Source organism: Schistosoma mansoni, chromosome W (assembly GCF_000237925.1).
Source record: "Schistosoma mansoni strain Puerto Rico chromosome W, complete genome".
NCBI classification, from domain to species: domain Eukaryota; kingdom Metazoa; phylum Platyhelminthes; class Trematoda; order Strigeidida; family Schistosomatidae; genus Schistosoma; species Schistosoma mansoni.
In genome coordinates, this window is record NC_031502.1 from 34,998,457 (window position 1) to 35,013,000 (window position 14,544).

Genomic DNA, 14,544 nt, shown 5'->3' on the forward strand with positions numbered 1-14,544 from the left:
CTTGGGTTCCTAATACCGGTTTCTTTAACGAGTCTGAATAGCTGCCTACTGTTACCTATTGCCGCTGCCTTTTCCATCTCTCTTGCTTTCGCTACCCACCATTGTTTACGATCATTACGTAGGCCTCTTATTAGCCTGCGCTTAAGCTGACTCCGCTCTTCGTTATGCTCAGAGCCAGGTGGGATGAGTTTTCGAGCATCTATCAGTGCGGTAGATGCTGCTGAGATCCAGTGTATCTCCCTAATCTTATGGTTTACCTTACTAGCAGATACCACTGCTGTTTCCACAGCTTTTCGGATGTCTTTCCACGCTGCTTCAGGGTGGACACAACTTACATGGCTGCCTAACTGTTTTTCTAGTTATTCCTGAAATATATTCTTAGCTTGCTTATCGTTAAGTAAAACCCCAAGAGGTTCCCTTGCAGTGTCTTTCCTACGTCCAGTAAGACGCAGACAGATACGTGCTCGCACTAGAGCATGATCTGAATCTAAGCATGTGCTCCAGGATAACGACAGTCTTCTATCGAACCCCTCCATCGGTGGCTGATAGCGATGTGATCTAGTTGGGTCCAACATTGGGATGAACTCGGGGGTCGCCATGTCAAAAGATGTTTTTCCTTGTGCTTAAAGTTAGTATTTGCAAGAAACAGGTGGTTATTTGAGCATAGCTGCAACAGACGGTCGCCATTATTTGTTCTTTGAGCCACGACACTTGAGATCCACATAGGTGTCTTTCCCTTTTGCTTAGTTTACCTACTTGAGCATTAAAATCACCAGCCATTATCACATCAGAGCGCCTAGCTTTTCGGAGAAGGTAGGAAAGCTTTCCGTAAAACTCATCTTTTACATCATCTGAGCTGCAGTCAGTGGGAGGGTAGGCAGAGACGGCGAAGAGGCAACGACGCATGTCCCTATCTTTCCGAGTCCTTACTGTTCCGTTTAGTCGGACAGCGCAGAAAAGGCTGTCTACTGGGATCCAGTCGAAAAGAGCAAACTCTAGTCTAGGACTCAATGCTATACCTACTCCAGCAAGGCCACGGGAAGCAGCACCAGGGCTTCCAGATACACGAAGCGTTAATCTAGTTGGTTCTTTACTTTGACATGGTGAGGTCAAATGGATGACGCTACTCTGGTCCTGTATACACGTTTCGGAGACGCAGTGTCGTTAAAAATATTATCTGATATTTTATATAACATTGTAAAAGAAAATAAGTGGGTTTGTCAATATTCACAAAATAGTAGACAGTACATTTGGATATACAATTAGTGGTTTTCTTATTTACCACGAAATCCTCCACCACGGCCAGGACCACCAGGCACACTCCCGCCACGCCCTGCTCCTCCACGACCTCGATTATTAGGGGCGTTACCACCTCGACCTAAAATGAAACAAGAATTAACACAGAAAATTCGTAACAAGGGTTGGAAAGTCGTAAGAAGCTAAATATCCTAATAAGGATAGAGGGTCAAATATATTTTTAAACATATTACTCCTGAATTATCTTTATATGAGTACAAAATGGTTGAACCGTAAATTAGGTTTCTACAGGGTGCTTCAAGTAATTTATGGAATGAATATCAACTGCTGGATCTCTGAAGTATGAAAAAAAATTATCTATCATTCTGAACTGAACAGGTTTTATTCGGGCTAATACACTGAGCTAATTATTTTTGGCCGAGTCCGCTGAAGCATAAACATCTACGTATCTGTTGCTCAAAAAAGTAACATTAGAAACCTTTTATTCAATTGGGAGGTTGGTTTAATTGTTGTGAAGTTTAGTGACTACCGATATATACACAAACTACCTGTCGACTGTGTTTACAGTCTTATCACCATTGGTTCACATTTTATTAAATTGACTTTTGCCAAACACAGATCGATACTACCCGGTTGCTTAAATAGAAGTACATGACGCGGGTTGAAAATGTAACCTAGTGGCTTAGAATTAAAAAACCTAGCTACCGGTCTAATCATGCTGCACAATGTATAAAGTTCTCCCTGTGATTGTTTGACTTACCGAAAGTCCATCTGATTGCTAGACAATAATACTGAAGGCTTCAGGGAACTTTTAGGCACAAAGTTTCCACTACTTCCATCTACAGAATGTCTAATTAAAACCGAGACTTCATATTAACTAGTTATAGGAAAATGCACAATAGTTTATTTACTTTTCAATACCGATTACCGAACAATAAAATACTACGCCTGTATTTTGCAATTAGGGCGTTTTAACAGTGGTTTGTCAAATCGACTTTTAAGCGATTTCGGAAGCCCGATCGAGGACTATCGCTCGTCCTATGGCACATGCTTGGACTCTGATCATGTCGTAATGAGAGCAGACACATGTTATCAACATTGGGGCTGTTACAGATATGCTTTGGCCAAAGATTCCGCACCAAAGAACGAAAAGATGAAAATAACAAGAGATTAGAATAATATAGTAGCAATGGCAGAAAGACCAAAGCTTGGGAATATGGTTTAAGAAGACAAAGTGGAAAGGTCTACATGAAGAAATGCTAGTATTCAAGCCCAAAAGGACAATAAAGAATGCATATATCTGGGCCATTGTGGACGATTCTGAGCTGTCACTTAGAGTCCCCAACCACAGGCCACGGTAATTACACGGACACTAACTAGGTAGCACACATCCTTCAACAAGGCTCAGATCAACAACCAATGACTCCAAAGATTAGTCTGATTACCTCGAGCTTATTTCAAACCTGCTTGCGCACTAGAAAACACAACTCATCAAGGTAGATGAGGGTTAGACACATACAGCAAATGTCCCGACCATCTCAGTTGAAGTTGCACTACTTCATTATTCAATTTGCCACCTTTACTAAGTATCCTGTGCCAAACCTGAATATTGCTCAGCCGATCGTCCTATGAGATGTGAGTAATGTTATGAAGACACCAAATACCAAAGACTTTTAGCTTATGCCTATCTTCTACATTTGTAGACTGTTCCATAGTTATAGAGTAGGACAGAACAGGCAACCCTGACCAACACCATTAAACGTGGAGGGTTCGCTATAACCACTGACGACCAATAGTGTTTTCACAAACAAGTTCATCTATTTGGACTCATTATGAGCAGCATGTTTGCTTGAACTATGGTATTCTCGTTTTTTTAACCATACATTGTTTACGATTGGATAAGTCTGTATGTTTTACGAACACTCGACGCAGGAGTATTACGGATAATGCCCAAGATAGTAAATACAAAAGTGCAACACTACCTAGACGGTTTTGTGACCATGCTTGTAGTTACTAGAAGCTTCGATCACTCACGAAAAGCGGTCGTTTACTCAGTACTTTGAAAAAGTTATAAAATAGTAGAAAAAGAAAATTATTAAAATGGGAGCACCTTTGAATATAAGATAGTGTGGTGAGACTATAATTTATGGACGACTTTTGATGAACGCTGAAAAGATCTTGAGAATGTCCACCTACATACTTAGGCTAAATGAAGGTTATAAACCAGTGCTAGGAATCAGGATTAATATTTACAGTTGATAGTTAGGAATTAGATTTACAGTTTCTATCATGAAGTGACGTCAGCCACAGTGCCAAAACTCTATTTAGCCAAATGAGTGAATGAATTTTGTGCCAAAATTCAAAACCTGTTTTCACCGATAGTGCTATCATGTTTTGCTATTGTGTGAAGCCTCATAGTGGCACCATATCAAAACGATTTCAATAGTAAACCTCCCTAATATGCAATTTAATACCCTTTGGATAAATATATATATTGCCAGTAGTTCTGAGGTCTGAAAATGCAATATTAACGATATTTAAATAATTCATGGAAACAGGTGATAAGCACAATGTTTTGAGAAAAAGACCGAGCACGCCGAAGAAAACACGAATATCAGCTATGAGATGCTGGTTAACTAGATCACAATTATGAATGAAAATACATGGGCGTAAGCACACACTATAGGATATTGTTTAACAATACGAAAACTGAGTTATATTACCTCTAGCCTTATTTCTATGAAAACCCCCACGCCCAGTATCTGCAGACTGAGAACGATTACGCATTTTGGCCAGCTGCAAGTCCTCTTTAACCTTATCAATTACGTCGTCTGGAATCCGTAAGTATTTTATTATGCTTCCACGAATATAACACTCCGGCATTTTCCAGAAGCGATCCCCATCCTATGGAGTGTAAGCTCAGCATATTTATAGGATTTACTCGAGATGTACAAATAACTTCTTTAAGATGAATGTTCATCCAGTCATCGCAAGCGACAAGGTGGCCGTTATAAGTTTCACCACTTTTCAATTCAACGAGCTGAAAATATTTTTAAGACACCAAATAAAATTACCATAGGAAGATTCGTTGCAGCCTTGAGGAGTGTCACAGGTAACTAAAAAAAACTAACGAAATAGATAAACACAAACCATTGAGGAATGCAATTAGGCGCCTAATATTTTCTAAGCGCAAGGTCATCTCGAACTAATCTTCGATGACCATTATCCAATATCGATATTTTGGGCAAGTGTAAACTTTATATTTCTATATACCCGTAACTTTGTCTCCAACACGATTTTGTCTGCGTTATTCTATGTTGAGTAATAAAAGTGTGTTGGTTTTTATGTGCATAGATAATCAAGAAGTTTAAGTGGTCGAAATGGCTGTAGAAGAATAGAAGAAACTTTTACTTAAAGAGCTCCTCATCTGATAGCAGTGGGTCATCAATGAGTCTGGGTACAAACTTCGGCATATCTAACAAGCAAAAGCGAATAAAAGCAAGTAATAAAGAAATGTTGTTCTGGATTTTTAAGAATGTACTAGGTCTCCTCCTGAAGGACTCCTGGGAAGGCGCTTGGACAATCTCGGCCGGCAGTGAGTTCCATAATTTGACCAATCACAAGCTTTTTAGGTCTGAAAACAGGTAACCACACATTCCAGCTGCTCCGTTCCACGGTCGAAACCAAGACCTACCCACTTCTACTCTGGTTACCTCTATCGATAAGACGAGGGGTACCTACCAGTGCGAAATATTCACCGTATTCGGCAGACTGATAATGCAGAAGTAGCTTTTCTTGAAACTGTGTTATCAAGGTGAAAAAAAGTTACAGAAAACAGGTAATCACCTCAACCAACCCATTTCAAGGACCTAATTACTTTTAAGGGTATTGAAAGAAGCGTTACTAGCCGATAAAGGGTCTCTAAGCCGGCCGTTTTTCAAAATTTGTGTGATGTGTTCCGGCTTCCAGTTGTTTGAAACTGCCCGATTGCTAGAGGAACGTGAAAAATCACACCTACAGGTGTTGCTATGACTGAAGTAGCCTCTCTCAGTATATCAAAGTAAATAATACTCGGGCCAGCAGGATTGTCCTTATCTAGATATAGCTATTTTTGACATAATAATCCAGGGTTTAGGTTCAGTTTTGAGGATCCTACTGAGCTGTGGATAAATCTCTTGATGATGTAATTTTAAGAAGACCTCATTTTGGCCGATCTAAGATGTTTCGTAGCATCGTTCCAGATATTTGATTTACGCGGATAACTCTATCACTTAAAAGCAATTTCAAAGCCTTAGAAAACAGCTAGATAACATTATTTGATGTCTTCTTTGGGAAGATCTGCAACACAGTATTTTATTATAATATCAAGAAATTATATGGGTTCTGTATACGTAGTAAAATAGGGACTGAATCAATCGAGTTTTTCCCAACAAAACACAGTTTTTCCAACATTCCGTCATTATTAGATGAATACAAAACAAGATGATATGTATCCGGTCAGTAAGATGTCACCGAGCCCTAACGAAATCATGCACCAAAATCAGTTTTTTCGATGTTAGAAAAAGGACCACTAAACGTCGAACAATTTACTAAGTGTTCCCGATACCAAGGATACAAACCCATTTAGTCAAGTTCATGTCATGGCCAGTGGTTACACTTTGTGTTTCTCTGATCTGTTCTTATTAGTTCACTCTGTCGCTTACTGAGAGTATTTATTCTGGGCGATCACCAAGGGATCCAATTCACTTGTTTATCACAGCAGGACAAATCGGGTTAGACATCAGTCGTGAGGTTTGTCCTCCGCGCAAACTAGATCACACCACTTCCATCCAGTTACAGTAAGCCTCAACCATCTGTGCAGATCACCTACGTTGATGATATACGTATGTGGTCAACTAATTTATGCACTAACATCATCGACGTTGGTTCACAACTGTTGTAAACAAATAACTTTTAAGGTCATGGTGCAGAACGAATTATTTTTTATATTTTTACCAATTTTACAGACCCTATTTCATGAGTCTGTGGTAATGTTGAAGCATTGTTTCGGACTAGCATTTACGTTGTTATTGAGGAGATGGGGGAAAACAGTATTAATATTAACTCGCTTACTTTCAACCGAATTTCGCAAGTTGTTTTCTTGACATAGGCTCAATTTCGAGCTAATATAGGAATCAGTTACAGTTCATTTTATAACACGTAAATAAGAATTATATTCTCTGGATAACGGTTACTCTAGCTCAAAATATCTCTACTGAAGAATCATATGGTAATCACAGTCCACTTTCATAGTAAATGTAACTTGAGTTTTAGTGTCACTATGGGTATATTATTTAAGAATCAGCTTTGGATTCATATCCATTACCTATCATTATCAATGGCTTCTATGTTTTTCAATCCTTTTTTAAACCGACTGAAATCCACTCATCATGAGGGATATTATTGACTCAGTATCAAATCTGAGACTTTCGCTCCCATAGATTTACACAAGCTTTCGATTAGACACTCTTTTTCACACTCATGAGCAAGTCTTCTTTCATGAGGTCTAACTGAACTTTGAGACTAACAGTTATCATTTGACCCTTCAATTTACCTAAACTCAACTGATACTGAACCTGTAACGTTTCTCTCCCCTACTTCTTTTTCAGTTCTCTCAATCTAGATAACACGTCAAATGTTGTGAATACCAGAAAATATTGATTATTGTGAGGTCTACGATTCATAGATTTCAGAGTACTGTCCCGAATAACCTGCTCCTAGGTTAGTTGTTCACTTATCTACACAAGTGCATGTAAAAATGTTTCAGAGGCCATAGCTGTACTGAATAACGTAAGTAAAAGTGTAGATCACTAAAGACCTCATAAGTCCTTCCTTGGACTATGCGGCACAACGTGAAACAAAATAATGACAATAAAAACTATAAGATATTAAGTGGACAAATTCAGTTGAAAACACGGTTTTTCGCTCACATGTGTCAATCTAATTTCCACAGTAGGAATTTTTAATGTCTCTAAATCAATAATGAGCTCCTAACGTATTATTTGACAGTTGTTCTTGCCAAACAGGATATATATTTCTGTTTACAACTAGTTTGACAGTTCTACCAACTTAATTGCACTCAGTCAACCATAGAGAATCAAAATAGCATCTGACAATTCACAGAGTTTTTTTTAAAAGAAACTAAGTATTATATAACAGGAGTGATAATACCATTATAAGTAAAAAATGAATAATAATAACGTAGTATCGCATCAAAATAAATACGAAACACATAAATTAGGTGATTGAGGAGAGCGACTTTACACTCAGAGTGGAACAAAGGTTATTACCACATGGGATGAATGCAAGAGGATTTCCAAACATTCACGCATCTATGAAGGATCCTACAAACTCAATTTGTCATCAAAGGTCTGTAATCGTACCGAAACAAGAAGAATAAAGTGTGAAGAACCCATTTGGCTAATGCTAGCTCGACCCGAAGATAAGAAATATTGAAGACAGGTTGAACTGCAACAACATCGTTGATAGTCACTTACACTGGTTCAGTGTTAATATTAATGCACGGCATCAATATAATAGATGTTCACAATGATGTTAGAATAGTGTTTAATCCACTGTTTTAATAAAAAGCTCCGCAAACAAAAATCTTGTGATGAAGACTATAGTGGAGTCAGTGAAAATTCTGTGAACCTTTTAACTAGTTGACAAACAAATAAAACAATGAAAATAATGTAGATGGAGAGTCAAACTAGAAGTTGATAAACAAGGTAAAATTAAAGCCGGGTGCCGAAAATATGAAATTTGAAAAAACGACTTACAGGGTCGTAGGTTATAACATAGTACAGGTAAAACGAACTATTTATAAATTGATTATTTAATAATTATGGCAACAAGAGTTCGTATGTATATGTCAAGCGTATTATTATAATATGATATATAATGCATTGTCTACACATATATAATATGTTGTATCGTATAATAGTATGGAGTCACGACCTAGGTTAAGATGCTTGACTAAGAAACACCATACTTTTTTATAGTAGTTGCCTTATATAGCTTTTAAATGTAATATGTTTTGACTACAAATTATTCCATATCATATTTCTGTAGATTAACATACGATTGTCGTGAATGTAATAACAAAATGTTGGCATATATTTTGTAAACAATGTTAAAATGCCACTAAATAAACTTGTGTAGCTTGCCCGGGTCAATTCCTGAATTTGTGTTTTGCTGTGGACTTCGGAAATCAGTTGGTTTAGTATATACTCGAAGAAATTTCAAAGTACTGAGCATACACTAACACTAAACATCCACGAGTTTCTGTACGTTCTCTTCAAGTAATCCTTTAATATAAACTTCAAGCTGTTGTATTCAACAAAGCTATTTCATATAACGCTTTGGGTCGGAAACTGACGTTTATAGTAAAAGACATCGTGCGTAAGTAAACCTCATATTTCACATATCGCAATAGTCAAAGATACCTTACATTCAACCATAATTTTCATTTTTAGTGTCCGTAAACGTATTTGTCGTGTTGTAAAACTGTCAAGGTAGATATCCGATACCTTTGTGTAAGTTTAAGTATAAAACGTTATAGTTTCAAGATGTATTATGTATAGTAGAAATTCAGTAAGTGACGAGATCAGAACTAAGACTTTCTATCGCTTGTGGATTTAGTATAAAGTGATTTTTCATCAGAAACTATAAAAATGAAACAAAAATGTTTGAATGGCAGAGTAACCTGAGAAAACGGGAATTCGGCAAAGCAAACATAAATTTGGACGCATGTGAACAGATTTTGAATGGAAGTAATCAGAGTAGGGAGGCAGTAGCCTGGAGGTTAAGACGTTTGTCTTCCAGTTATGGAGTCCTAGGTTCAACTGCTATATTTTGCACTGAGTACTACATATTGTACTAAACATAGAGTTTTGAATAAAGTCGGTGTTATTATCATTAAAACCGAGGTCGGATAATTGTTATTACGATATTTAATAAAAATGTTCAGTGGCAGGATCTAAGAAAAACTTCCTATAATCATTTGTGACTAGTTAGCTGAATATAAATGTTACGGGGAAGGTACTCGATGTAACGAATATGCCAATAAGGTTAGCTTATTAGCCGCAGCAAACTACGAAGTTTGTTTGAAATACGATATCTCACAACTCTTAGTTTTTCGAATTCCCATATTACGCTGTTCAATCTCCAGTCTTCGGTATTAAGGATAGTAGGTTGGTGAACCTGTGTTGATCCTGACAGATTGACTTCCAATCAAGGTCCAGCTTCTCCTTGAAAATGTTCACTGATTGAAGTGATACCATTTTTTTGGGTAAGGCGTTTCAGCCATTGACCACTCGATGAGTAAAACGGAACCCCACCTTTAGTTTATCAGATCGCGTTTTGTAGACCTTCTCGCTATGACCGCGGAGATTATAAGTGCTGGAGAGAGCAAAAATATAAGACATATAAACGCTGATATCATGATTAAAGATACGAAATGCCAGTATAAGGTCACCTTGCGTCCTACGATAAGACAAGGAGTAAAGGTTTAGGTGTTTTAAACGCTCATCGTAAGGAAGTTTAGAAAAACCCTTCACCAATTTCGTCTCCACACGCTGGATACGCTCAAGTGAGTTAGTATCCTTCATTAGACACGGACTAGCTCATTGGATACAGTATTCTAACTAGGTTCTACGTAGATAGGATATAAAATTCGAAACATCTCCTCGTCAAAGTATTCAAATGCTCGGTGAAGTGACCATAACGCACGATAACCTTTGGAAGCAGCTGAGTTGCAGTGCGTAGATGGTTTCAAGTCGTGACTTATTATTACCCCTACGTTTTCATGTTCTTGAACGCGTGGAAGAGAGTACCATTAATGGTATGATGGTGACTATTACCGTGTCCGATGTTGATGAGCACGCTCTTCCTGGAACTAACTTCTAAGGCCCAACCATGAGCCCATCTAACTAGTTCGTCTAAGTCAGCTTGGAGCTGAAAACGATCAGCCTTACTTCCCATTGTTCTCCAGATTTTGATATCATCCGCAAACAATAATGTCGACGACTAAGGCAGCAGAGGTGATTCGTTAACATAGAGAAGGAAAAGTAGGGGGACTAAAATGGTGCCTTGGGGTACATCACTTTTGACCGGCTTCCACTCGCATAGCGTTCCAGTGGCCCTCACTCTCTGTCTGCGATCACATAAGAAGTTTCCTATCAATTCCTGTATAGCACCTGTTATTCCAAAGCTCGAGAGCTTCTGCATAAGACCTAAGTTTGAAACCTTATCAAACGCTTTGCTAAAATCTATGAATGTCACATCGACAGAGAGTCCGTTATCTAGGGCTGCTGTTCAATCCTCTCTCGCAATAAGTTAGTCAAGCATGAACGCTTGTTATGAAACCTATGTTGCTCGGGAGTTAACAGATTGTACCAATCTATGTGACTTAGTAACTTAACCTGAATTATCTTTTCAAGTAACTTAACGACTATGTTGGTTAGGTTGACAAGCCAGTAGTTAGATATGATCCGTCTCTGACCATCCTTAAATATAGGACTGACTATAGAGTCTTCCTAGTCTTAAGAGAGTTGGGCGAGTGAAAGAGGCATGTTAAAGGGCGTGGCGAGCGGTCCCGAAATAATGTCCGCAAGCGATGACAGCAAGCATGGACGTAACCCATCAGGGTCCAGTATCTTACAAGGTTTGAAGCTACTTATCAATGGAAGAACAGTTTCCTCAGTCACGTGCATAGATTATATGGCTGGTATCTCGGTGTGAATGGGACAAGTAGTTGTAACACCACACGTAGATTAGACTTCACAAAAATAGTTTGCAAAAGTCTCAGCTTTTGCTAGATCAGATTCAGCCAGTAAATCTGAATTTTCGTGTACCAGTAACGTGGAATTACCATTACTACGTTTCGTTCGATATTCAACGTACGAAAACAATCGCTTCGGACAAGTACGACTATCATATGCCAAATGTTGTTCGTAAGTGGTACGGAATTTAGCTATGGTCTCTTTACATATATTCCGGAATTTTTCATATTCGCACTTAAATGATGCTTGTCCTGTTGACAAGAATAAGTCCCCAAAGTGTTTCCCACACCTCAACAACTTCCGCGTTACCTTATCAATCCATGGAGGAAAATGTGATAGCTTACGTGTTGATCATGGGATAAACGGTTGAGTTACGGACTCGAATTCAGCCTCGAACTTATTCCATTCATCTTCGACCGATCCATCAGCATCGACCGACCAGTCAATCGAGATAGCACAGTCTCTGAATTCCGGAATATTAGCTCTTTAGATATTAGGACGGAGTGGAACATACGCAAATTCTATACCATGTGTCTGGAACTTAAAGAAAAGTACAACATGGTCACCATTCACTAGTGAGGAAGGTGTCAGCATTAAACGCCCACAACCACACTAACCCTCTCTGATATTATATAACTATTCCTTGTTTATTCAGCAATCATTGTTGTTTGTCGCAAACGATACTAGGTTTGCTGACTCATTTTTCCTATTCTCTAGTTACTGTTTGGTTTGTTATTTATGTTTCTTTTTTCTCCTATTTAACAGAATGTCTCATTGTCTTTTGCATACAAGTAGTGTTAATTTGCGTTTTAGAAGCAGATAAAGTTTATCAAGCCAAATACATTACTCTTTCTGACTTTTCCTAAGCTAAGACTCTGTGCTTGACAGTAGTTTAGAATTGCATCTGTAGCAAATTACTTCCTACACCTATAAAACAAACTGTTAAAACTGAGAAAAACGCTCAATCAAGTAAAGTGAACCTCCTCACTTCATCTTCTCCTGCCCGAACATCAATTGGCATAACTTCGTTAATATCAATACATGTAGACAACTGTGGACCCACATTCAACTGGAAAGACGTCGAGATTTTGAATAGAGGGGATGCTAAAATCACTAGAGAATTTCTAGAAGCTTGGCACTCAGGTCAATCAGCAAACAACATGCACATTGAAATCGATCCAATCTCTCAACCAACCAGAAAAATTATGAACAAACATGCGACCAAGAATCATATCAAAGGGAGATGCGATCAAAATGGAGAGGTAGACAACGACAGATTAAAGGTCATCAATAAAAACCATCTTATTCATCCACTTTGACCACAAATCTTCTTCATCACCTCAAAATTAGTTAAATGCACAAAGATGCCATTGAAATCTTAAAATAAACATTGAATAATGGAAAAGTTTAGGATTCGCAAACACCTTACTATTAAACATTCTGTTTTAATAATCACATACACCAATATTAGGTGGCTCTATAGAAGTATATACACTTCGAAAACATGCAGTCAAGATAATTTATTTCAATTCTATTTAAATCTAAGAAGCTAAAATAGAAAACTATTTCATTGAACTACTAATTACTTCATGTGGAAAATGGGTAAATATATAAAATATACTTATTGTTTTTGTTGATAAAACATTGAATAAATTGTAACAATTATCTGTTGTTTATTATTTTAATAGTTGAGTTCATGAGTCAATTAAAGCTAGACCACTATGGAAAACATGGGAGCACTGGACAGGTTAAGCATTCGAGCGCGTGAGACTGATAGGTCTTGGGTTGGAATCTCGCGAGCGGGATCGTTGATGTGCACTGCTGAGGAGTCCCATACTAGGATGAAATGGCCGTCCAGTGCTTCTAGGTTTTCCATGGTGGTCTAGCTTCAATTGACTCATGAATTCAACTATAAAATTACTAAAAGCTCTACAAAACCTCCTTCTATTATTGATTATTTTGATACATTTAACTTCAATAATCTATATGATTATTCCAATAAACTTAGATAATGATTTTATTGTATTTTTTTTCGAAAACATTATTTCTACTAATTTAACCATTCATAGTAGTCTTAAAGACTTTTTTCTCAAAAAGAACCCACTTTAAATCAATAAAGGAAGATAGTTTATTTGTTTAATCAAATCATAAGGGAATTTTAATCACAATATCTTTCGAAAATTCGTTTAAAGTAGTGCTTAGTATGTTTGTATTTCTGCTGGTATTTTTGCTTCATTGTATTATTTAATCAATTAAATAGAAGATTTTGGTTAGAAAACAAGTACATGTTTAATTAAAGCGTATCATGCCATTAAGTTAAGAAGTATCATAAAGTAACTTGATTAGATTCTGAAAAGATAAAATCAAGGAGATGTAGGAAATAACAGAAATCAATAATAACTTTAGTAGCTATGATTGTCAGTTGAGACAATAAAAATGATTTTAAGAGAATAACTGATACAATAAACACATGCAATTCAAGGATAAATATGTTCAACATAAATGAATTACAATAAAATAAATTTAAGAGTCAAAATCTTCAACTTAAATGAAAAATGTAATCCCACGAAATAACATTCAAGAGGAGAAAGAAGAAGGTAATGAGAATCGATTTTTAACAAGACGAAAAACATAATCATATATAAATTAATAATTAGCTTTTCTTTTTATCTCATTAGTGTTTGTAGACGAAAACCATAACGAAAAAAACATCAAAACAAAAACAAACAAACAAATATGTCACCTTAGTTAACGATTTAAATAGGACTAAAACGAGGGTAAAACAAATGACTAGGTTTAATCTTGGGAAATAAATTACTATATTGAAGAGAGATTCTTGTTCAGCTGAACCTATTTGATTCTATATTATTTTCCGATGTAATATGTACTACTAAAAATGTTTAAATGCTTTTTATTTCATATTTGACAATATATAAGTAGTTGTGAAGCGCTACCGTTGTTAAATCCAAACAGATATTGATATTTAAAACTCTGACACGCCTGATGATTCATTGCTAACATCTGGACGACGTCCATTAGGAAGTTTCTTCGTTGTAGTTATAAATGTACCACTACGTACTGTTCTTTGTGTATCTGACCAATTCTGAGCTGGTATAGCTTTCCATATTTGTTTCGTTTCAATTGTTGTATTAGTTGTTGGATTATTTGTTGAATAAATTGTTACTGGTCGAACGGATTGCTCTCGTCTATAACGTAAAGGCTAAAAACAACATGGTCAGACATAAAAACTACAAGGTAATACAATCATTGAATTAACGACCAATCAATCAAATATTCTTTTAAGAGGATTTCAACTATCGTTTCGAGGCTCTTAACATTCGAGAAATGTTCACCTTTGTCACGAATAGAAGATATCATGATTAAGTATATAATATAAGCACCTATTCTGAATAGTTGTACAGTAGAAAAGCCCCATAATCCGATTAAGAAATTATCATCAAAACGC

General features: G+C 36.9%; 2 protein-coding genes across 2 annotated transcripts in view; both read right to left on the reverse strand.

The window, feature by feature from the left end:
- Positions 1-1,274: 1,274 nt before the first annotated feature.
- On the reverse strand, positions 1,275-4,410 carry Smp_157680 (U6 snrna-associated sm-like protein lsm4; the record flags this gene model as incomplete). The annotated part of the gene is made up of 5 exons (XM_018789484.1): positions 1,275-1,378; positions 3,981-4,161; positions 4,199-4,297; positions 4,332-4,373; positions 4,408-4,410. The coding sequence occupies 5 exons, from the start codon at positions 4,408-4,410 to the stop codon at positions 1,275-1,277; spliced, it is 429 nt and encodes a 142-aa protein (XP_018654923.1).
- An 8,775-nt stretch (positions 4,411-13,185) lies between these two features.
- Positions 13,186-14,544, reverse strand: part of Smp_157670 (hypothetical protein) — a 43,167-nt gene continuing 41,808 nt past the window's right edge. The window contains exon 8 of the mRNA XM_018789485.1: positions 13,186-14,298. Coding sequence (XP_018654924.1) covers positions 14,062-14,298 — 237 coding nt within the window. The 3' untranslated portion in view covers positions 13,186-14,061. The remainder of the gene's footprint in view (positions 14,299-14,544) is intronic.